The 25,813-nt window shown below is 38.6% G+C and overlaps 1 protein-coding gene across 2 annotated transcripts in view; it reads right to left on the bottom strand.

Moving 5' to 3' along the window:
* The window catches only part of vtd (RAD21 cohesin complex component verthandi), a 188,814-nt gene that overhangs the window by 108,913 nt on the left and 54,088 nt on the right, over positions 1-25,813 (bottom strand). For both annotated transcript variants that reach the window (XM_067136760.2, XM_067136761.2), the window contains exons 4-5: positions 19,765-19,966; positions 11,791-11,959 (exon numbers count right to left, since the gene is read on the bottom strand). In XM_067136760.2, the coding sequence (XP_066992861.2) occupies positions 11,791-11,959; positions 19,765-19,966 (371 nt within the window). The remainder of the gene's footprint in view (positions 1-11,790; positions 11,960-19,764; positions 19,967-25,813) is intronic.

Here is a 25,813-nt window from a genome sequence, read left to right as displayed (position 1 = left end):
GAGATTTACTGCTTCACTGTCCAGTTTTGATGGCCGTTGACGAATTGCATCCAAGAGGCACGGTGCTCATGTGTAAGCAGAGGCCCTGAGATGGGCCTCTTGGACTTTAAATCTGCTTCATACAACCTTCCCCTTACTGCCCGTTTGCTGATGTTCGTGCCCTGTACTTGCTGCAAACGATTTCTGGCCTCCACATCTGTTGTGTGTCAATCATGAAGAACGAGAAAGCAATCACTGTGCTCAGTAGTGCTTCTACAGCCAGAACTGGGCCTTTAGTGTAGATATTGTCCTCCCTGCACCTTTTAACACTTCTGTACATGTTAAAACAAGACGTGCCTATGTTTTCAGCTGAAAGAGCCATATTGACCCGACTTAGAAGACTGACTAACTGCTGTAAACTAGCCGCAACGTCCACAAAAAAATGCAGCATGAGAATTCATAACAATAACGCTTAAAACAGCTGTTTTGTAGATATTCTTGTCCCAATAAAGGAAACTACAATATTGGGGTTATGATTGTCAAGATCAATAATGGTTATTAATTATTGCACTGAAACCTCACAAATGAGCTAATTAACTTATGATATATTGCTATATTGTTGTAATGTCATAACTAGAGATGAGAATTTGCCTATTTTATTCCTGTGTTCAGACACATAGGCTTTTGAGATAAATCTAGTTTAGGATCCTTTTAGCTAGATTTCATTGGTTTTATTGTGCATATAAATGCCTATTTTAAAGGTTTGTGCCTATTTGATGCCTTCCGACAGTATTTTAAAGAAACCGTTTTCTTCCAGGGCATTATATTAAAGCTAGTGTGCTCGACAGAATTATCTTGTCATTTTTCAATATCTGTTTACTCTACAAACAAAAATGGGAATTCTCAGAAGTCACCAGAAATAGTTCTTTAGAAATTTCCATCAGGAGGAACAAGAACAATTTGACCTCAAATCCTTCAACACCTCCAACCTCCTAAGACATATGCAAGAGCCAATCAACGTCGAACTATGTTGCACAACCCGCTCATACGCTTTGGCCTACACCTCCCTCTCGACGCGAACTGTTCTACACGTATGCTTTATCTTCGTATCATATTGCGATTTATTGTGAAAAAGAAGTGTGTCTGTGGCAATGCCCAAAGGAAAATGGCTGAAGCAGTGGATCACAGGGGATTCCAATTTTAATACGGATGGAAGGGTAGTCTTCTGCCAAACTGCTGTAAGGAACTATCATTGTAGCATTTAGAGACCGATTAACTTATGTACTGTGGCAAGTTAGTTTGTTGAAATGCTGTATTAGTCGTGAACTTTCAATAATTGATATTGCTAAAATGTAAATAATCATTTCATTACTGAACAAGGAGTTAGAATGCCAGCGATCTCTTGTCACAGGGTGGATGAAAATTAAAAATCGGTATTTTGAACTGTGATTCATTTCCTGTGAAAATAGAGACTTACAACTGAAATGAAATTTTTAAAAGTCGTGAGTGCTATGTGTGGCTCTAGTTAACTCCAATTACACTTCCGCTAAGCCTTCGCGAACAATGGTTGCAGATCCAATGTGGCGCGGCTAGGATGATGTCAGAGGCTAGACATACAACATGGCAAGGCTCGGACGATGTCACAGCATGTTTTACAAGACTGCCTAAACTTTTACTGACCAGGCCAGTGAAAAGACTGTTGGTCCGGACTGGTGAGGTCCGATTAGTAACCATTGTGCTGGAGGCAAGCAGAGAGTCTGACAGGGTGTAAGCTCCTAGGTTAGGGCAGCGAAGAGGCCAACAAGTAAGGTTATGGGCGCATGCCATGACAATTTCAAATTGAGCGGTTTTCTAATTTTTAACAAGGGTGACAGCCTTGAGGGCGCACATGATGCAGGATCTATTGCAGGCAACAGAAAATAGCCTTCATGACAGCTGACCTGGCTGAACAAAGCCTCCAAAAAATAAAATGTTCGCAAGTCTGAGATTTATGGTGCCTCCATTTCAATTTTTCTATATAAGTAAGAATACCGCTAGAGGCAGCTTGGTGGGTCTCTGGCAAGCATAAAGGAAGGATTTCTGTTCTACACTACTTAGCTATCATTTCAAGTCGTTTCTATTTTATTTTTTTTCACGCGGTGAACTCAACACGATACGGCCAAATTATAACTGAAATATCTTTGAGGACATATTTCCATGTAAATTACAATTCCATTGTTCCTACTTTAAAGTTTTGTAGTCCTGGAAACATAATCTCAAATAGTCTTTTTCTTTTTATGAAACAAATTCATGATATATACCTAGTATTATTGCCAATTAGCCTAACTGTAGATATTTACGATAACATTGTAATTTAAGTCAATGTTATTATTTTTTATATCAAATGTGAAAAAATACCATACAGATCAACATACAAATACTGCAATGCATGTAACACGAGTACAGAAAGCTGTATCAACACAGCCTTTCTACCAATCCACTGTGAACAGCGACCAACAACAATTTTCTTCAGACCTACGCACTGCAATGGTGGAAGCTAATACACCCCTGCATAAACTAGAGCATCTTCAAACTTCAACAAGCTACCAGGAACAATCACCGAGTTGGAGAAGAATAGCATGCGCCTGGTGGAGTCATTTAGGATTGTGGAAGAAGTCAGGGGAAGATTTGAGCGAACCTCTGGGAATGCAGCCGCTGTCAGCGAAACGATTGATAGGGTCCTGCAGCCGAATCCAGGATGGAAAGCGAAGTAGGCAGGGTGCTACGAGGTGAGGTAGATGAAACAATTGAACTAAAACCAGATGAAGGGCTTCATTGAAGTTTTGTCCAATCACTTCATGTGATGTTGTGAGATCTTTCTCAGTACAAAAAAATTCTGCATGACAGAACAACATTGTTACCAGAAAACATTGAAAAGTTGCTTGTTGTCAATTCCTTTTATAGTAATTGATAAAATTAACTCTCACCAATATCAAATCAAAAGTGAAGTTTAGGGGTGAAACATCAGAGACATTTGAAATTAAAACTGGACTACGGCAAGGAGATGGGCTCTCACCACTATTATTTAATTGTGCTCTAGAAATGGTAATGAGGGAATGGTTTAGAAAATGTCCCCCCAAAATAAAGATTGGCCGAAAAATCATAACGAATTGCCTGGGTTTTGCTGACAATTTAGCATTACCAGCAGTTGACATAAAAGAAGCAAAAACCCAGATATTCGAACTTCAAAACATTGCAAATAAAATTGGCCTCAAAATATCATTTGAAAAAACAAATTATGCCCCAAAAACCAACACAGCTAAAAGAAGTCACCATAAATGGTAATAAAATCAAAATAGTAACTCAGTTTAAATATCTTGGAGAAGTAATAACACATAACTTAAATGAAAAAATCTCAATCCAAGTAAGAACAAATAGATTAGCTAAAGCACAAAAATTAACATGGGATATCTACAAAAAGAAATGTCTATCAATAAATACAAAAATAAAACACTACAACACAGTTATAAAACCGGAAGCTACATATGCAGCAGAAACACTCTTTTACCTGAATAAACAATCTAGGACTGACAGACTTCAGAAAATTGAAAGGATTGGAAGAACCTGCATCAACAAAAAATACCAGAAGGATGGACAGTGGCGGTTAATACCTAACAAAGTCGTGTACAAAGAGCTAGAACCCATTAGAGATACTATGCGTAAGAGGAGACTGGGATTCTTTGGACATATCATGAGGATGCAGTATTCGAGGCTTCTGAAACAACTAGTACAACACAATCTCGTCTCAAAAAATACCACAACAGGATGTAAATGGATCAGAGAAGTAAGAGAGGATCTAAAGGAAATAGGCCTTACAACAGAAGACACCACAAATAAGATAAAATTGAATACAAAACTCAAGAATACAAACCTCCGCTTTACCCTTACACAAAACAAACCAACAACACGCACATTTTCAACTGAGGAAAGGGCACGAAGATCGGAGCGTCTGAAGAAGTACTGGGAGGACCGCAAAGCCCGAACAATCCCTTCAAAGAGACCTGAACGACGGACTGACTAAAGTGATCCTATGTGGTCATAAAAGAAGAAGAAGAATTGAGCAAGTTATTAAATTATAAGTAATTTTTTCATGCCTATTTTGTTGCCTATTTTACATGTTTACATGTTAGCCTACTTTGGCTAATTTAAGAGCCTATATGCCTATTGTAACTGTTTTAGTGCCAGTCATCTCTAGTCATAACATTTAGTTTATACAAGGTTTCAAAGGGACTAACATCAAATTTTTTTTTTAAATGCCGGAGCTCGTTGTTCCAAATTCACAGGTTGTCTCTTCATGCACAATGTTGTTAAAATGTTAAATAGATAGATAGGAATAATCCATAAATAAACCCCAATCGATCGTCGTAACAATATACACTCTTGCATATTCAATCTCGCTCCTGGGCTATCTGATGTAATTTCAAGGTGTGCTGTGACATTGTACAAACCATGCCACTTTGCATGACTAACCAACCGCTGTGGCACTGCCATATCCGTGCCACACTGCATGACGAACCACTCTGACATTGTCCAAGCCACTCCATTACTTTTACCAGAGTTTTGAGCTGCGGTATTCAAGGCAAGCGAGGTCAGGAATTTAGCTTACGTTTTTACAAAGCAATATTTCACTTGGCATGTGCATTTGCCATGTATAGTTATTGAATTGCCGTATTTTGTGGATTTTCTGAGTGGTAACAATAATGCGACCTTTTAACCCAATGGACTCTCATTTAAATACCCCTGCGTGTCACAATGACTCAGATTTAAATCCCAGTGGAGAAGCTGTTTGTGCAGCACAATGGAAAATATATTGTAAAAAGAGAACTATAGGCCTACACAGTATTAACCTGAAATTTTGCCATTAGGAGAATGAATACATGTACTCGCCTAAAATGTTTTTGTGTGATAGATTTCAAAGCATTCAGGGAGATGTAGTCGAATTTTTCACTTCTTGAACTGCCATGTTGTCTCACTTCTTTTCTTCTGCTGTTGAGCACACAAAACATCGCTCAGAGGGATTATTGTTTGTTTTCGTACTAGGGATGTGCATGGGAAAATGAGCTCAGTTTCTAGCCTGTATTCTAAGAGGGGGTTGCACTAGGTGAAGGTCGTCCCATGACCTTGTAATCAGGTAACGGCACAGTCGCAAGTAACTTTGTCGCTACGGCCACATGGAAGCCTGTGTAGTAGGGTTTCCTGTGCTCCAACTATAAGGAAGTACAGTACACTACAAAGAAATTTAAAACACAAATATCTAGAAGATAGAAAGATTTTTTCCTATACCATCCGACTGCTCGCCTCATGACTGGAAAAAGGGCAGTGACCTGGTCTTATAAATCTACTCCCTTCATCCCATCTTGGTACTCAAGGGCCAGTTTTGGTTTTTTACTTCTTCCCATGGCTCTTGTCTGCACTTTCTCCTGAGTGTTCCCATTGATATAATATTTGCTGTGGTGTGTTTTGAAGAAAGAAAATGAACATCTTTGTTATCCTTCCATTTGTGGCACAAAATAATGTTGGACGACCACGTTCGGTATTCACCTCTTTGTAGTATTTTAGATAAAATATCAGGTGGCATGTTCTCTCTGCTGAGCCTGACAGTTCCTACAATATTTGTTTGTTTTTCGTTAACCCTTTTTCAAAGGTCTGGAGACATGTAAAAGTTGTCAAGGTACAGAATGTGACCTTTGTTGAACAAATGTTCACACAGGCTCTAACATTAGTGCTCGCAGGCAAGGAAGGGTCAATTATATCATTTCCTGTCTATACATGAAAGGTGTTGCGGTAGCCTGTATTTGCATCGTAAATTTTATATATCTTTATGCCAAATCTGACCCTCTTACTGCGATTACATTGTACGTATAGCAGCCTACCACGAAATTTCATAAGAGATTCGTCTAAGGTTATGTTTTCTGACAGTCCAAACAAGGAAGAAAATGTATCCGAGAAGTGCAAAATTATATGCCTAATTTTCCTGTTTGTCACTAGCATCACCTGAAGTCATCAGTGAAGTGTAGGAAATTAGAAATGAGGACAAATCTTTCCCTGCTCATTGTTTCTGAAAAGCTGGAGTTTCAATACATCTACCTTGACTCGAGTATAACTAGACGCGAGGTTTCCGAACCTGCGACATCAGGATACACAAAGCAAAGTATGCCTTTATTTCGTCCTCTGTTGTGTTTTTCCCATTCTCATCTGTAAATGGCTTCTGAACGTAATTATTTGTCTCTGTAGTAACTACAGAAAATAATGGGTCCGTATACTGTAGTCTAAAAAGAGGGAGAGCTCTAATGGAGCTGTGGCCGCATATTTCTGAAATAAAAAGTAAGAAACACCGCCGTTTAAAGTGAAAGGGTGAATGATAGGATTACTATCTCCACTTATCCACATCCAGTCATCCTATTTCACGTGGTTATGTTGTGGAGGCGTGGCGCGAAGGTTCTGCTCATCATGAGTCGCTAGTCATATATACATTTCCTGACTCATTTACACTATTTACACTCAACATTTCCTCACATAAATTATGGTCTTCAACAATGATTTTGTTAAATGTATTATTTATGGTGATTCTTATGTACTTTTATGTGCTGATTACGAATATGAAACCAGAAACTTCCTATCACCCACAGTTTTTTTGTAATTTCAAATCATTTTTTTCATATTTACAGGTTAGCATGCTACCATTAACAAAGATTAATAAACTATTATAATTGTTGGTTTATCATACTCTTACTATATTTTTTTACTTTTTATTCTCTTAAGAATGTACAGAATTCCATATTATTCATTGTTGCCACAACAATTAGAAACTTTAAGACATTGCAGTTGTCAGTTGAATTAGAGATTTCTTTCATGCGACTCTCCATAGAGTTGTGCTTCCAAAGTCTATTGAAAGGAGATAGTTTGTGTTCAATATACAGTAGTGTTTTATTTTATTGTGTGAAAAATGCCTCGCAACTGTAAAAATAAATCAGATAGTTTCTGTAATATATGTGGCGAGTTAACCCTTAAAGCGCATAGGCGAAGTGTTACTACTTTAATTAAGGAAGCTTATGAGTTGTATTTTGATTGCAAGATGGATCTGAATCAGAATTGGGCCCCTAACATATGTTGTGCTTCATGTGTAACTCTACTGACTGGATGGATGAAGGGGACTCGCCATATGCCTTTTGGAATTCCGATGCAGTGGAGGGAACCTACGGATCATTTGACCGATTGCTATTTTTGTGTGACTAATATCTCTGGTATATCTTCAAAGTCAAAACATACAGTTGTATATCCGTCTCTGAAATCAGCAACCAGACCGGTTCTACATGGTCCAGGGCTTCCTATACCTTCTCCACCAGATAGATCATTGATGCGTGGAGATAAAGAAGTTGATGTTGGTGAAGAGTTATGTGATGATAAAATGGATGATGACCAACTCTTTGTAAAAAGTTCTGCTGCTTCTTCTGAGCCTCATTTACTTACACAATCAGATCTAAATGATTTGGTTCGTGATCTTAATTTGTCTAAAGCCAAATCAGAATTACTCGCTTCAAGACTAAAAGGCTGGAACCTTATAGAGAAAGATACCAAAGTATGCTTCTTCCGCCAACGTCAAAAGGAATTTGAGCATCTTTTTTCTAAAAAGGGAGAACTAGTTTTCTGCAATGATGTTACAGGTCTCTTCAAGTTACTAGGGCAGCAGCATAATCCAGAAGAATGGCGTTTATTCATTGATTCTTCAAAAAGAAGTTTGAAAGCGGTACTGCTTAACAATGGAAATACATTTCCATCAGTTCCTGTAGCCCATGCAGCTAACTTACAGGAATCACATGAGAACATGAAAATGGTACTATCCGCTATGAAAAGTATTCCTGGCAGATATGTTCAGATTTGAAAGTTGTAACTCTCTTACTTGGTTTGCAGTTAGGATATACGAAATTTTGCTGCTTTTTATGCAAGTGGGATAGTCGAGATAGAAATAATCACTATATAAAAAAGAACTGGCCAAAAAGACAGTCATTTACTCCAGGAGAGGAAAATGTTGTTCATCAGCCTCTTGTTGCATCTGACAAACTCATACTGCCCCCATTACACATAAAACTAGGTTTGATTAAGAATTTTGTAAAAGCACTTGATCATAGTACGGATGCATTTCAATTTCTCCAAACCAAATTTCCAAAAATATCTGTAGTAAAACTAAAGGAAGGCATATTTGTTGGTCCTCAGATCAAAGAACTGATGAAAGATACAGTGTTTGAAAGCAAGTTAAAAACATACGAACTAGCTGCATGGTCATCATTTAAGAAGGTGGTCACAAACTTTCTAGGAAACTACAGGTCAGAGAATTACAGGGAACATATTAGTGAACTTCTACAAAACTATAAACACATGGGATGTAATATGTCTCTTAAAATACACTTCTTGGACTCGCATCTTGACTTTTTCCCTGAAAATCTCAGCGCTGTCTCAGACGAACACGGGGAACGTTTCCATCAAGACATCGTCGAATTTGAAAGCCGTTACCAGGGAAAATGGGGTCCAAATATGCTGGCTGACTACTGCTGGTCACTCAAAAGGGATGTTCCTCAAGCTAAGTTCAGCCAAAAATCTACCTCTCATACTTTTTAGGTATGTAAATGAAATTTAAGTTTAGATAACAAATTTTAGTAGGAACAACATTTTTTTAATTTTTTGAAAATTACTCAAAACTGTGAGTGATGGAAAAATCCTAAAAACTGATTTGAAATCAGCAGAAATAAGTGTATGTAAATTAAAATGCATGTAAATTCAATTTAAGTTAAGATAATAAATTTTAGTAGGAATAACAATTTTTAACATTTTTAAATTTTTTTTGAAAATTACTCAAAAACTGTGCATGATAGAAAAATTCTAAAAACAGGTTTGAAATCTGCAGAAAAAAAGTGTACTAGAAACACCCTTTCACTTCCACTTAACAAACAAAAATTTAAATTTTGTTGCCCAGTGTTATCGTAAAAATCACTATTTAAAATACTTCACTAATTCAACGTGTTCAGAAATGTGTGCGCTGCTAGTTGCCATATTGACTACTCGCTTGAAAGGAATCTGAAATATTTCCAAGTCACCCTATATACATGGTGTGAAGGTCAAAAACAAGGGGAAACTTTAGCATACCCTCGCCTCAACCTTCTAGTATACGGAAATCTTAATGCAAGAGCCATATGTTACAAACTACAGAAAGATATCTGAGCATTGGCAATGCGCAGGCCCACCTCGTCATCCAAATTGTAGGCCATGTGCTCGCAAACGGGCGTGCCTCGCCATCCGAGTTCATTGGGTAACGGAAGTCTGAACCTTAGAAGAAAGACTCTGAATTACCGAAGAAATTAAGAAAAATCCTTCCAAAACGACAACCGACATTGCTGAATGACTGGGTTTAGCACCATGAACAACGCAAAATACATGACCAAACAGAAAAACATGGAACATCTGTCCAAGATGAAAAGAAAGACTGAGAAAAGAATCTACATACAAGTTGGAGGTTGTACTGTACTCTTTGCCTGGTATCAACAAGCTCAAGAATTATGCGTTCCAGTCGATGGCAACATCTTAAAAGAGTTTATCACCATCATCATGATTACTATTATTGCTTACTTTCTAATCATTCTAATATATGGCACTAAAATAATAATGTGTCTGAATTCTGTCTATTTGAATCTTATGTTACATCACAAACCATTAGCTGAGCTAACCTACCACCACCACCACCACCACCACCACCACAGTTCGGCAGCAGAGCGTGGTTTCGATCCACGGACCTCTAGGTTATGGGCTCAGCACGCTTCCATGCTTTTTTCCCAATTCCACTGAATACGATGATTCGAGGTTCCACTGTGTAGGTAAGCTATGCATGCCTCTGCACCACAACACTTCCTCACTGTGAAGTATGTAGTGTACCCTATCTAAGGTTGCAATACATCCTGGATTTTCTGGGACCATCTCAGAATTGGGACCCATGTTCTGGTGTCCCAAATGTAACCCTCAGGACACATGAATGTCCCAGTTTCTGTCAAACAAGAAAGAAACTTAAAAAATAATATTTTCTTTCATTTCATACAATTTCACTTACCATTAATAGATTTTGCATAAGCTGAAACTCTTGTTGCGTCAATGCATGGTGCAATGGGTGATAACTTTTGCTTCTTCTAGTCTAGCCTACTCACCCAGTCCCACCTTTGGGTTTCTCTGTTCAAACTCAGAATGATGAGTAACTGATATACGAAGTAGAGTAAGAGCTGCCAGTGTAAACGTTTTCCCTTTTAATGTGGCACGCTGGAGGTTCTTTTATATTCTGTTATGAACTCTATCCTTGTGACAAGTTATATAAATTAATATTTCCTCCCTAAACACGTATGTTTTAATGTGGATTCATGCTTTCGCGAAAAAACATTTCATGAAATTAAACTCCACGGGATGAAATTTCTTAAATGAGAGAGCTATTTTCGTACAACTAATGCTAGACATTTTAATTTAAAATTAATGAAAATTGGCAAATAGTAAACTTTCATTTCCGACCCCACTCACTGGCATTTACCATATTTACTCGCATATCAGCCACACCCCTAAATTTTAACTGAATATTTGCATAAATTTTTGCACCGATTAAGATCTGCACATCCAATTTGTGGGCTTGTCGCAAGAATGTGCATCTGAAGTAACAAACAGAAAATGCCGCTGCCGCTTACAGTCCGAACTCAACCATGTGGAGCTTGTTAATAAGTATTTGTCATGGGAAAAGTTAACAATTACACAGCTTCATTTTTGCTAAAAGTGGTGAAATCTATGGAAGAAAACTGTAACAGAGCAGTGGGTTGTGAGTTTTCTGTTCATGAAAAAGAAGTCAGAAATTGGAGAAAGCGGCAAGTGGCATTTCGTGACCCAAAACTGGCATCTCACATTTCCTACTTGTTCATCAGGCTGACTACAAATTTGATGTCAAACTTGCAGTTTAGGAAAAATAAATCTATGACTGAAGTTAATTACACTTGCCTTTTGTCATGATGATGTCCAAGTGGCCAGTCAAAACACATTCTTTGAGCATAATCTCTGAATAAAGTTTTACGTTTAGACTATTATCTCAGCATTTAGTACAGTTATTATTGTTTGAGAGGCACATGGTAACTTGTTTCAAGTAATTGGACTGAATACAACAGGCTGGATATTACTAAATTGCAATTAACATTTCCATAACATGTGATGTAAAAAGAGACATCATTACATCGTCATACGTAACAACAGGTATTAAATTTCATTACCGCCTTGGGTGAAGCTGTATTGAAATCAATGCTCATTTATGTTCAGTACAATATTAATCATGCTTAACTTGACTATGGAAGTATCAGTCTCGACCCCTGTTGTAGTTAGTGCACTAGTAAAAAAACCTTACTGGCAACTGTGCTGCATCTCATTTTTATTATATAAATACCTCTCTAATAATAGTTTCAATGGCTACAATATGTCTCGAGGTCTTTTAAAAATTCTGTCTGAAAATTTTCAGCATAATAGCCGCACCCCGTATTTTTGGACCTTAACATTGAAATAAAAAATGTGGCCAATACGCGAGTAAATGCGGTATACTACTAGACAACAATCTTAATAATGGGACATTATAATTTTGGAAAATGGAAGGAACAGAGGATCAACCTATTGGAACAGCATCTAGTGTAGGGTGATTGGTGAATAGAAACATCTTTATTTTCTTTCTTGAATAGCACTTCAGTAGCAACAGAATAGGTGAAAACTTACCAATTATATCCTGCCCAAGGTTTCCACCAAAACCATCATCCCTAATAGGCGCATCGATTTCAAGAGCAAGACTAGAAGTCTGTGCTCCTGAAGTTGACGGCTGTGGTTCCTTCTCTTTTTCTAGGGCAATATGTTCAACGGAAGGGCCATCACTGAACAGAAGGTTGGCCTGAAAAAATTAAGGACTAACATCATTTTCAGCATTAAAGCTGAAATACTACATGGTTATGAAACAGGAAAGAAAAGACTAAATGGCTATAAAACAATTTATAAAATAATTTAAACGCACATTTATGTGGCTTTAACAGCATCCATAAAAAGCATAATCAAACGTAGTATTACAGGAGTCAATGAAACGAACAGAATGCAGAGTTTCCTGTGCTTTTATTCTCAACAGCAAATGCCAATTATCTTCTTCCACCCTTGGAGAAAGTATTCCCCAACATACACATCTTTAAAATCAAGATTGCAACATGTGCTGATTCTAGACCTGTGGTTTCCGTTCTTATACAAAACGAAGTTCCAGTTCGAGGGTGGGTGAGAGGCTTCATCCAAACCATTAACTGCACTGTCAGGCAGTGACATATCACCTGGAATTGGAAGAAGTTTGTTCACTTCTCCATTCAGATTGCCTGACAACAACGGCAGATTTATGTTGCAAGAGGATGAGCCCTATTTATATGGGCACTTCCCTCAATTCCTTTCCTTAAAATGATGACACATTATCGGCATTATTGCCTATCCAGTGGAACTTTACTAAGGGATGCTTGGCATAAATGACATTATGGTGAAAGGTACATATTGCAAATCCTACATCAAATTACTTGTAAGAGTGTGATGTGTTTGCCCCTAGAATACGTATTCACTCTTATAAACTACTCAGAAGCAATCCTGCTACTGTATGTGACAGTACTACCTGCATCTGTCTGCCTGAGGGTTGGGTGGCCAGAACCAAACCAGACAAACTAAGAGAGAACCAATGGCTAAGGACAAAGGAGCTCTTCCTTAGATCAGATGAAGCCTTTGTGTAGAAAATGACACACAAATTCATCAAAGTGCCTTACAGATGTGGTAGGACACTGCCAAAGGCGAAGGGATATTACCCAGACAGAAAACCCTGTGCAGTGTTTGGGTTAGCAAGTCAACTGCACCAAGGTAAATGACTGTTGCCTTCAAAACTAAAACAAGCCTTGAGCATGTTTCTGTAAAAGCCACATATACCTAGCTGAAACAAGTTTTACTGAATTCTAATTGCATGTATTACTGCTATTGGTCAATGCTACAATTTCATAAGAGATCTCTTCAAAAACTGGAACTGACAAAGAACTGTTACGGTTCCAATTATTTGGATAGCTTTTCCCAGTTAACATGGATGTTTCCTGAACTTCAGTATTTCAGTTCAGAACTGCACACATTTGGAAGGAGAGCAATGCTGTGTTACCAATAGAACTTATTGTTTGTTTGATACCTCATTCTGAATATTGCAAAAAAGACCTTTTGGCTGAGGTTGAATGAATAAATAAATTTGCAGACAATTGAAATAATTTGATGTATTTCAGATTTGCAAACCAACGAAACTTGTGTCAAAGAGTGAACTTATGCCATGGTGCTTACCAGCAGGGAAAATGTTCAATGGCACTTAATTAGCCCATGAAGCTGTAAGGAATGGAAGTTAAACAATGTAAAAAGTTAAACTTTAGGGAAATTTTCAATGTTATGATGGAAATAATAAATATTTTCTTGTCAATGTAGGTAACATATCAACACATAAACCAAGAAAAGGCCTGCTTTCAAAGCTTATAATTTAGACAGAACTGAACAGCTGGCGTCAAGCAGGTCTAACAGACATGCATGCAAAAGTTCATCACAGTCAAAAGGGTAATCTGACTAAATTTTACCTACTGTGAACACTGTTAACCAAACGTGCTGACAAAGTAGTACACCAAGTGACGGAAATATTTTTAAAACTTGGAGCCCCTTACAATCTGATAACAGAAAAGAGATTATCAGTTCTGTGATCATGAAACTAAGTATACTCCGGCCTGAGGTAAAGTTAGTCGATGAAAGGCCAAAGCACAGACAGAGCCAGAAATCAGTACAGCAAATCAAGCAAGATATTGAAAGCATACTCCTCTCATTGATGCAAGATAATGTTACAATGAACTAGTGAAACAGCTTCACGTTTGTTCAGTTTATCACAACAATTTATCTTCATTAATGAATTCCCCATTGTTGTCAGGTTAGGGACAACCTGCTACCGTGGTACTACCTGCAACTGCCTGGCCAAGGGTTGAGCTGCCAATACCAAAGCCGACGAACTACGGTAGAACCAATGGCTAAGAGCGGAGGAGTTCTCCCTAAGGAGGCCTGGTGTGTAGACAGGAAATGACACACACATTCACCAAAACGCTGCTGCCTTGCAGATGTGGCCAGGGACTGCCATAGCTGAGGGAGATTACCCTGACAGAAATTCCTCTACAGTGTTAGGCCTAGCAAGTCAGCTGAACACAGCTGATGAGTTCGTTGCTTTCAAAACCAAAACAAGCCTCAGATGTAAAAGTATTAAAATTACCAGCAACAACAACAACAACAACTCTTCATGCAACTCACGGACTTATGAGGGCCAACAACTTGAAGCTCATCGGAGATGCAGGAAGAGACCAACATTACACGGGAAGAAACAACTCAGAATTGGAACCCTCAATATACTCACCCTCATTGGTAAATGTGAAGAAAATTTAGACTTCATGGACAGACGCACACTCCGGATTTTAGGGTTGAGTGAGACGAAATAGAAAGGTTCAGGAAAGAAAACCTCACGAAATGGTTATATATTGTACTGGAGGGAATTCTAATGAAGCTAGAAATGGAGCTGCTTTCGTTCTCCATAAAGACGATGTGCAGGCGGACATCAATTATATGAGTGACAGAATCATTAAAATGAAATTGCGGGTTGGCCAGGTATTCCATGCCTTTCTCCAAGTATATACCCCACAGGCATGCTGCCCAGCAGAAGAAAAAGATTAGTTTCCTTGCAGATCTAAGAGGACGAAATAAAGCAAATGCCAAAGACCTAGTTGCTAGGAGAAGATGGGAAGAAAGAAGAATACCAAAGAAAGATCTCAGCCAAATTACCATAAAATGAAAAACGAGAAGTAGAAGAAGAGTGGATTGTCATTCAAGAACACCCTAGTTTCAGAAGCTGAATCACTATGTGGAATGCCAAGTGCAATATGCAAGGAGAAAGAAAAACCATGGTGGAATGACAGGGTGAAGAATGCTGTGGAAGAAAGAAATGTAGCAAAGAAGAGGTTAGATAATGAAAAAACAGAAATCAGTCCAAAAAGAAGATGAAATTCAGTACATGGCACAGGCGTACCGGAGCAGGAAACTATATGTGAAGTGACTGATTAAAGAAAAGGAAAAGTGCAGGGATGAGTTCACTACCAGGCTAACAGAAGACGGTGAAAGTACAGTAATAGGAAGTTGCTTCATGAAGTTGTCAAGAACAGAAGAAGTGAACATGGCAATCAATATGCTTGCACTGGAAACAGATGATGGGAACCTGGTGAAGACAGATCAAGGCATCAGAGAAGAAATGAAGAACTACTTCAGTACTTGATTAAATGGAGAAAGTCTTCAAAATGATATCACTGAAGACTGCAGTTTAAGTGCAAGTGATGGAGCACAACACCAGCTAACATGGCTAGAACTGGAGTCTCAGCTGAAGAACATGAGAAATGGTAAGTCCCCAGGGTTTGATGACCTACCTGCTGACATGATAAAGATAGCTAGAGCACAAGGCATAGAGTACTCCTTGTCATTTGGAAAGGGAACAGGACACCAGAGGACTGGATGAAAGGTATCATTAGCCTGCTGTATAAAAAGGGAGACAGGAAGAAATGCGGAAATTATAGGGGCTATCACTGTACTTTTTCACTCACTTAAACTTCTGGAGAAGATAATTGAAAGAGGAATCAGGAATATAGTTGAACCGTTATTGGCGGAGGAGCAACACAAGCTCAGGAAGAACCGAAGCACTACAGACCTGATATCTGCTGTCAGAATGCTAATGGAGAAACATTGGGAATATTGTACGAACTTAGTAATGGCTTTTATGGACATCGAGAACGCCTACGACAGTGTGCCTAGAGAGTTAATCTGGGAATGCCTAGAAGGTATAGGTGTACCAAACTTCCTGACCAAAAGATACTCTATCAAAAGTGCTTAAGCTATGTCCAAATAGGGGATAGAAGATCAGACTGGTGTGAAACCAAAAAAGGAGTCCAGCAGGGAAGTGCCTTGTCACCACTCCTCGTCATCAGTGTTATAGATCGGAATACTAACATTTGCAGATGATGTTCTGATCTGGGGAGAAAATGAAGCAGAAATACAGGAGAAACTAAATCTTTGGAATGGAAAGTTCAAAGAATATGGACTAAACATCAGTAAAACAAAAACTGTTGAAATGACTATCAACAGGAAAGGTACCAATTCAAACATTTTCCTGGAGGGAACTCTATTGCAGCCTGTTTCTAACTTCAAATACCTTGAAAGTATCATTTAAAAAATTAACACCGTAAACCAAGAAATACTTAATAGGAATCAGAAAGCTTCTCAATTTTATTTTCAGATGAGAAATCTACTCTGAGTTGATAAAATAACCCAGAAAGCAAAACTGACCATGTTTTATACCTCCTTCATTCAAATTCTGACATACGGAGCGAAACATAACAAGGCAAATAGTAAATAGTCAACAGAAATGAAATTCATCAGAACAATGAACCAAAAGACCTGGAAGGACAGGATTAGAAATCAAGCAAACAGGAAGGAGTCTGGCATCAAAATACCTGTTACCGAGGTTTTAGGAGGCTACACTGCTTTAGACATGTTATGAGGATGGATGGAACGAGAACAGCAAGGAATTACTTTGAGAAAGAATTGAAAGGGAATAAGCCAGTCGGGAGACACAGGAATAGGTGGATAGAGACAATGAAATTGGAGGTCAGCAAGAGGAATGCCAAGTGGGAGGACATAGAGGAACAAACTATACTTTGACAGGAAGAAGTGGCGAGCACTTGTACATCACACCTGGGAAAATGGAGCTGGAAAATTATGATAAGGAATAGCCCAGTCCCCATAATGTGCAATATAAAAGATAAGAGCCAAGAATAGCGTTAAGGTTTTGTAACTTTTGTGTAGCTGTTACTATCTGAAGCATGTTGACAATATGATTACAAAAAATAACAATGCTTAGATTAAATTTTGACTTCAATAAGCTGAAGTTCCTTATACAACAACAGATGCAAACATTTCTTTGAGGACAGCAGTTAAGACAAGCAGCACTATTCTCACAAGGGTTCATGTGTTGAGTTTGAAAAGGATGCATTTCAAAAAGATGATTATGCAAGAAGGCAAGAGTTTTCTGTAACACTGAAGCCCAGTTTCTTCATGAATGTTAAGTGTTAACACTGCTGTTAAGGAGACTTAACACATAATTTAACAAAATGGCCATCTCTTCAGAATTGTTAACTCTTAACAAATTGTTAATACGTGTGTTAAATGAACACGGCAGCAGCCTGAGTTAAATTTCTTAACATCTGTTAAATTTCAAAATGGTAGCATGTAGAAGATGTAAGTTTGAAGCTTTACTGCTGTATGAAGACTAAATCTTTGGAATGGCAAGTTTTAAGAATATAGACTAACATCAGTAAAACAAAAACTGTTGAAATGACTATCAACAGGAAAGGCACAGATTCAAACATTTTCCTGGAGGGAACTCTATTCAATTGATAAATTTTTTTGGAAATTAATAGGTTGTGGACCTGACATGTTTAAGTAAAATCTGTTAGCCTTTTAGTGTTCTATCACCTATTTGCCCGAAGCGGATCCTACGCCATGATATTTGACCTCATTAACAAAAAAGCGTATTGACCTAAACCCTTATACATTGGTTGGACGCAAGGTCTGGCCTCTCCTTGTTAGATATTATGCTTCAGACTCTTTTCCGTTTAATTGTAGGCAACTATGTTCATGAGTGCAAGACGAGAGTGTGTAGAATCGTGTAAAGAATTCCTGCTGCCATTGCAGCATTAACAAGGCATTACATTATTTTCCTCACAATCAAAGAATGCCCATAAATCATACACAACATATCAATTATCACATTTTCCCAGTGATGTAGGAGCCTTATATTGCACTCATATAAGAATATATTGAATGTTGTGATATAACAGTCCGTTCTTTCATTTTTCAAGCACATTCGCATACTTTCAAATTAAATCTATAACAACATTTGTATTGCATTCATCATAATAACGCTTTTATTACTTCTTACTTGACACGTTTACATCTTAGCAGTCTCTGCTAACCATAACCTATAATAATGTCAACCATATGTGACAAAACTATTTGAACACACCACTAGGAGCGCTTTAAGTAAAGAAACAAAAGACGCTCACTGCCAAACGCGTTCAGAAATCTCATGGAAATGTGTTTTGTCTTTAATGATTGTTTCATAACAAATCTTGAAAATGTGTTTGTGAAACAGGGTATTTTTAAATGAAGTGGTAAATTAACCCTAGAACGGCTGACCGTCTTTCTGGAAGACGGTGCACTGTTTTGTGAAGTGCGATCGTCTTTCTGAGAGACGGTGTCGTTCTTCCGCCGTAGGTTTATAATTGATCACCAGATGGCAATAATGTGCGGGCAAGTTTATTTAGCTGTAGAAGAGAAAGTCCTTTCACATGTTCTTAGACTCAAGATGGCAGCCCGCTTTGTTGACAATTATGAAATCAAGCGCTCGATTTTCGAAGATCTTAGTGACAATACTGATGGTGACAGTGGTTATTGTTTTAGTTCTGACAAGAAAATTATTCCTGAAAATAGTGAAAGCGTCAGCGAAGTACAAAGTGCCTCGGAAGTTATGGGAATTTCCGACGACTGGAATGATGTTCAAGTCGGTGCAGGTTATGTTATTATTGGCAGTGCGTCAATATTTGAAGAAACCAGTGAAGGGATAAGTGTGAACTGTTGATATTTTTGTAGATTGTTATAAGGAATTTGATCACAACAAAGGAAAGAAGACATTCACCTAAGAAAACTAAGATAATCTGTAGGTTCAAAATTCGTGAAAAGAACTCAACAATTGTTTTGTTGAAAATTTCAGTTTTATTTTGCAAACGAAATGAAAAGCGGATAACTGTGGAGGAATACATAAGAAAATACTTGTTCGTTTCAGAATATCATGTTTCAGAAATAAATTATCTATCAAAAATTCCTTTATTTGAGCAAAATATTTCAACAGTTTCCTTTGTAAAAAAAAAAAAAAAAAAAAAAAAAAAATATGCATTTTACGATAGTTACAAATCGTGGCAATATTTTTCTTTATTTGTATTATCTTCATTTAGATCAGTCTTTTAGCTTTCTATTGGTATATAAAATGGATTTATTAGGATTAATATGTGATTACAGGCATGATTTTATTTTCATGGTGTATGTTGAGAAAAATAACTGCAGCATTGGACAGAACAACCTGCAGCAGTTCTAGGGTTAATAACAATTCTTAGTTAACATTTGTTAAGTAAAATTTAACACAGAGTTGAAGAAACAGGGCCTGAATGTCATGACATCTTATCTTGCATAGTTTATACTGTTTTATTTTTCATCGTAACATTTAATTGTTGGACAGATGTTAAAAATTTATTTTTAAAAATAAAAACACTTCCCCCTCATTTAACCTTGAGATGACTGCCAAAGCTTAGCAACAAAATTGTTTATGATCGGCATATACAACTCTTTGTTGAACTGCATTTCATTCATTTCCATTATTTGTGCATATGACCTAAAAGATTTTTCATGAACTAAAGACAATTTCAAAACTTTCAAGTATCTTATCCCCAAACAAACAAATGGTGACTTAAATTACCCAGTGTCATCGAACCGGTACATACCTGGATTAGATGCAGTACTAACCTGATCCAATGATGGCTCATGATCAATAGACGGTTCCAGACCAGAAACATTTCTTATCAAATCTGAAGGTTCAGTGCCAAAACCCATGTCACCAAATCCATCATCGTTAGTGACAAGATTGATATTTCCATAGTCTTCTCGCATAGTGATTTCCTCTGCACGAGACTGATTCAGACTAAACTGGGCTTCTATATCCACATCACTACAGATGAATGAAAGAGTATATATAAATAACAAAGGATATATTTATTCCAGAATACACATCACACAAAATTCAACCCATATGAATGACAAAAAATTACATGGGAATGTTAAACTTATCACAAAATTCATTTTCACTATATCTATTAAGTGAGAAAGATGATAATAGTGTCTGGCCTCCAGAAAGGCCTGATGTGGGTCTTTGACTCCTGTAGGTGACCTGCGCGTCGTGATGAGGATGAAATGACGAAGACGACATACACCCAGTCCCTGTGCCAGGGGAATTAACCAATTATGGTTAAAATCCCCGACCCTGTCGGGAATCAAACCCGGGACCCCTGTGAACAAAGGCCTGCAAGCTAACCACTTAGAATGAAGAATAAAAATGATGATCATGATCATTAAAATTTGACTCCTAATTGGGAAAATCATACACGAGTCTGCGAAAGTGTTTCTTTCCCAAAGTGTGAGCAGACCTGTCTCAAAATTTCAGAAGGTTTGGTGCCCTCTTTTGCGAGAATTTTTATAATGATGCTTTGCGCAACAGACGTGTGCACACCTTGCTCACTCATGGCGTACCGAAGCAGCCCAGTTGTCCACCGTCGTTCGCGTGTGCAAACCCCTTCTCCAGACACCCCACCAACATCATGGCAATGCGCCGTCTCAGAATAATAACTTTTTTTGCTAGTTTCTTTAAGTTGCACTGACACAAATAGGTCTTATGGCGACGGTGGGACAGGAAAGGGCTAGGAGTGGGAAGGAAGCGGCCGTGGCCTTAATTAAGGTACAGCCCCAGCACTTGCTTGGTGTGAAAATGGGAAACCACTGAAAACCATTTTCAGGGCTGCCAACAGTGGGGTTCGAACCTACTATCTCCCGAATACTGGCCGTATTTAAGCGATTGCAGCTATTGAGCTCGGTAGAATAATTACTAACAGCAGCGGTACATTAAAATTCCCGTTTATATTTGATCCGCCTTCATACCAAGTTTCATGAAAATCCATCCACTTTCCCCTGATGCTGTAAGAGACAACAAATATTAAGCTGAACTCGACATAAGTCATTAAAATAACGTCAGTATTCTTGTCAGAATACAATATTATCTGACTGGAATGTCGCTGTTAAAAGCAATGCTTCCATATGAAATGCCTGATCAAACTAGAAACTACACATTTTCTCTTTTAACAAACAGTACTACACTGCCATTCTGACAGCCTCAAGTTTCAGACCTGGCCAAACAGTGGTGGATACTCCTATGCTGTATTCTGTTAAGTGTGCACTCTGTTCAATCCAACCAGCACCTTAGAGTTGCGATCAAATAGCTAGAATACTATGATGCACTGGTGTGTTAAGTACCAGTAATTATCAGAAAATTTATGAACCAGAGGAGCCAGCAGAAAAGGCAAAGTACATAGCAACGAACAATAGTCAATGCAATGTTATTGTTGATCAATTATATGAGCTTTCGATATTGAAGGCCTTCATATGTAGATTTCTTCTGTTATATTAGGGCATCTAATGTAAAGGGAGACCTTCCATCTCCCATGACCCTCTTGTCTTAATTTTTCAAGTTATCGCTCCTTTACGATTTTTGAAATAATCATCTTAACAATTTTCGTTGTTGATATGGACAAATGACCAAGCAGTTTTACACCTTAAAACAATCATGACAAAAAAACCATCACCAATTAACACAAGTGAATAATATTCCCATGTTAGCAATCCTTGGCACTGATATGGAAGAAGCAACAAAAGTCTAAATTCATGAATTTTATTAGGCCTATCTTAGTCAGTACAGTAAAACTGTATCAGACAAATGATCGGAAATTGTATTCTCTATAACTTTTGTTATGTAGTACGTTTCGATAGAACCAATAACATAGGTATTTAAAAATTATATTTTAGGTGCTTTTCCCTTAACTACCATTTCATCCAGAATGAATGAAATTATCTATAGCCTAGACTGTTTGGCCTTAATCCTCGACTTTATTTAAATTCTATTCACCCATTTTCCCGTGGCTCGGCGTTGTTATGGAATTGGAAACAAAAATTTAAATTCATTAATATCCCTGTTGTAATAGCCACTATGGCACGGATGGCAAAACTTTACCAACTAGCGTGTCAATTAAGAACTTATTACTTTTTACTGCCTGGTGTGCCATTGGTTACTTTCTTTTACAATCATCATTTGACTACATTTATGTATTAGATTGCATTACATATAAATCCATTCGGTTGAACGTGACACAGGTGAAGAATATATTGGAAGTGGAAAGTGTTTGTAGTGGATTTTATTTGTAAACCTTTTTAACTAGTGCTTACTGTATGATCTGGTGTGTTGTGATAGAATATTTTATTTGTATTCCATGTAACTACCTAACCTGTACAGTGTAAATAGTTTTGGTAACATATTGTATTTGTAACTAGTAGATTACACTTCTATATTTACTGGATCAGCCCAGAAAGTTTGTGACACGAATTTTTGAACAGGGTGCGTTGGCCTTTGTTAGTTACACATTCGAGAAATATGTTCTTACTATTCTGGAAATGGAAGGATCGCGATCGTTTGTGTTTGAGAAAATGGTTCAAAGATCGCAACCGCTGAAAAAGTTGTGATTCGTATATCACGTTAAAATTTGTTTCTACCCGTCAGGATGACCCGTGCTGTTCTTAATCCTTTAAATTTAAGAAATGCAGAAATGATTTACAAGTTAAAAGTACGCAAAATGAATTCTACGGGCAACGTCAGAGACGACACTAGCCTGTTGAAACGTTCGCTTAATTTGCCGATAACCATACCCGAGTTAACTACGGACGAGTTGCGTGAGTCTTTGGCCGTGGTTAAAGATATGTTAGCTGAATTTAACGCCATTCTTGTGTCCTTTTGTGCTTCTGAGCCCTCGCCTCCATTACCTGGACAGAATTAGGGATTTGTTGTCTCTCGAATTGTCGGAAGTTGAGCGGCAGGAATGTCAAGCCTTACTAGTACAGTTTTCGAGAAATTTCGACAGTATCAGTCGTTTGCTTGAAGGGAATAAGTTGAACACAGATTCTGAAGTTCAAGTGTCTATCCCATCTGAAGTGTGTGAAAGTGTTAACTCTGGTGCACCATCTGTTGCTGCACAAGTGTGCACTCTGACATCTAGTGCTGGTGATATTCAGGAGTCTCAGGTGACTAATTCTCGCCTGGGATCTTCTGTTTCATTGTCTGGAACTAGAACACCTGTAAGTCATTCAAATGATCTATCTTCTTTGCATGTCAGAACCTGTACCAATTTTCCTGTGGTAAATGGTAATTCTGTGGTGGCTCAGTGTCTGCCCTCTATTCTTACTCAGCCTGGTTCTGATGCAATGGTGCAAAACCATCACCTGTTCTAGCGCCACCGGTATCAAGTGCTCTTTTAGGTTGCATAAACCATACTCGAGTGGTTAATGCCCCGATGGTCTCTCAGATTAGTGACAACCTCTCACAAATGAGATTGTCTGCGCCTGTAACGTTGCAGGCTAACGGTAGCCCTAACCTTCTATAATCCATCCATTTCACAAGGGCACCCGAATCAAAGGTACGATGCCTCAGTAACTCCTCTGGACCATTTTAAGCTTTCCCAGGCACTCCCTACACCTGTTTTTCCCCAGATTTTCTCTAATCTTCCTCACCCGTTGACTACTGTGTTTAAGGGGGTCTCCAAATTTTCAGCTAACTCAGTTGATGAGGTTATTTCCTTCCTTCGGTTCCTAACCGAGTTCAAGGATCAGGCAATAGTGTATTCAGTAACAACAACGTATTTCAAATTCTATACCCGCATGTATCTGGAGCTCTTTCAGAGCATATCGTCAGGGCCATTTCCGAAAGATGGTCTGTAGATCAATTTCATGCACATGTGCTTGAATTTTTCATTCCTACTCGTGCCTAGTCTTCATTAGTGCAGAAGCACTGTTTCAGAGTACAACATCTCAACGAGTCTTTATCTGAATATGTTCAAGATATTAAGCGCCAGGCTAGGATTTTCCGGCTCCACTATTTAGAGACCCAGATGATTGCCAACATTATTGAAGGTCTCGCCCCGAACTACAGATCATATCTGGCTCTTTCACCCCGACCACCAACGTTCGCCCAGTTGGAAGCCGTTACAGTTTCTGCAGAAGGCATTCAATATGCCAACCAGTTGCGCCTTGCATTAGCCCCACCTCCTATGAGCATGCCCTATACTCAAGATTCTAAAACCATCCCTTCACCTGCTTCCAACTCGCGTAAACCTCGTTCATGCTTCAGTTGTGGCTCCACGGCTCATCTCAAGTGGGATAGTCCCAAGGCTGCGGCCTTAGGCAATGCAAACCCTGCCACGGGTAGAGGCTCTTGCACCAATACTTCTTGCGTAACTATGGGTCAACGAGGCATTTCTCTACGCAGTGCCCACGTAACACTTCAGGCTCTGGACCCCCGGGCAATAGTAGTTCTAGATGACTAACTGCCAGTTCTGATGGTAAACCCCAAAGCATGGCTTCTAGTTTTGTCAATCATGACTGTACCTTGGATGATTTCCTTAATTCTGACGCTAATGATTGCTCCCAGTCTGACTCTGGTGCTCATTTCTTGCAATCTTGTACGATTTCTGATATACCTTCTTGTAAATTACCGTATTTATGCATACAGGTAAATAATGAACCTGTCTGTGTGTTACTAGACTCTTTTGCTAGTTGCTTTACGTCGCACCGACACAGATAGGTCTTATGGCGACGATGGGACAGGGAAGGGCTAGGAGTGGGAAGGAAGCGGCCGTGGCCTTAATTAAGGTACAGTCCCAGCATTTGCTTGGTGTGAAAATGGGAAACCACAGAAAACCATTTTCAGGGCTGCCGACAGTGGGGTTCGAACCTACTATCTCCCGAATACTGGCTGCATTTAAGCGGCTGCAGCTATCGAGCTCGGTTTACTAGACTCTGGGAGTAGTGTCAACTTGAAGAGTGAGACCTGGTATGATTCTATGAAAACTTTTTGCAAGTTACCTACATTAGAACCGTGTCCTTAACCTGCCATACTGCTAATTCCAACTCATTAAACATTGTAGAATCACTAGAGGTCAAGATTAGAGTCCATGATTTCACATGGAAAATGCCAGTACTAGTGGCAAGAGATTTATCCTGAGAGTTCATATTGGGTGCCAATTTTATTGTTAAAACAGACATGATTTTGGACCTGCAGTTCAACAAATTCCACTTTACATTTTGTGCGAGAACCTTTGAGCAGTGTGATCGCTCCCCTATTCTGCCTTGTCACGTTAACGCTATTACTGAAGATTCTGACAAACCCAAAGATTTTGATTTTAATCATTTACCCGAGGAGCAGGCCAATCAACTTAAGGAAACTCTGCGATAAGTTTCCTGATGTCTTTACTGACAGGTTAGATGTTACCAATGTCTTAGAATACAAAATTGCAGTCACGGATAACATACCTGTCCGTTCTCCCCCGTATCGGCTGTCACCACCCAAAATGAAAGCCCTCAAGACTATTATTAATCAAATGCTCGCTGACGGAGTGATACACCCTTCTAAGTCAGCCTATTCTGCTCCCATGTTTCTGGTACTTAAACCGCAAGCTGATTACCGTCCTGTATTTGACTATCGGATGTTGAACCGTAAGGTGGTCCTCCAATCTGTTCCCCTTCCTGATTTGCACTCCTGTTTTTCTTGGTTTGCTAATGCAAACATTTTTACCACCTTCGATTTAAATCAGGCCTATTACCAGATACCTCTTGCCGAAGAATCCAAGCATCTCACAGCCTTTGCGATCGATTGGAACACATATGAATTTGAGCGTGTCCCATTTGGGCTGGCGACTGGAGCTGC

Source organism: Anabrus simplex, chromosome 1, assembly GCF_040414725.1.
Source record: "Anabrus simplex isolate iqAnaSimp1 chromosome 1, ASM4041472v1, whole genome shotgun sequence".
NCBI classification, from domain to species: domain Eukaryota; kingdom Metazoa; phylum Arthropoda; class Insecta; order Orthoptera; family Tettigoniidae; genus Anabrus; species Anabrus simplex.
This window is presented reverse-complemented; position numbering and strand designations above follow the sequence as displayed.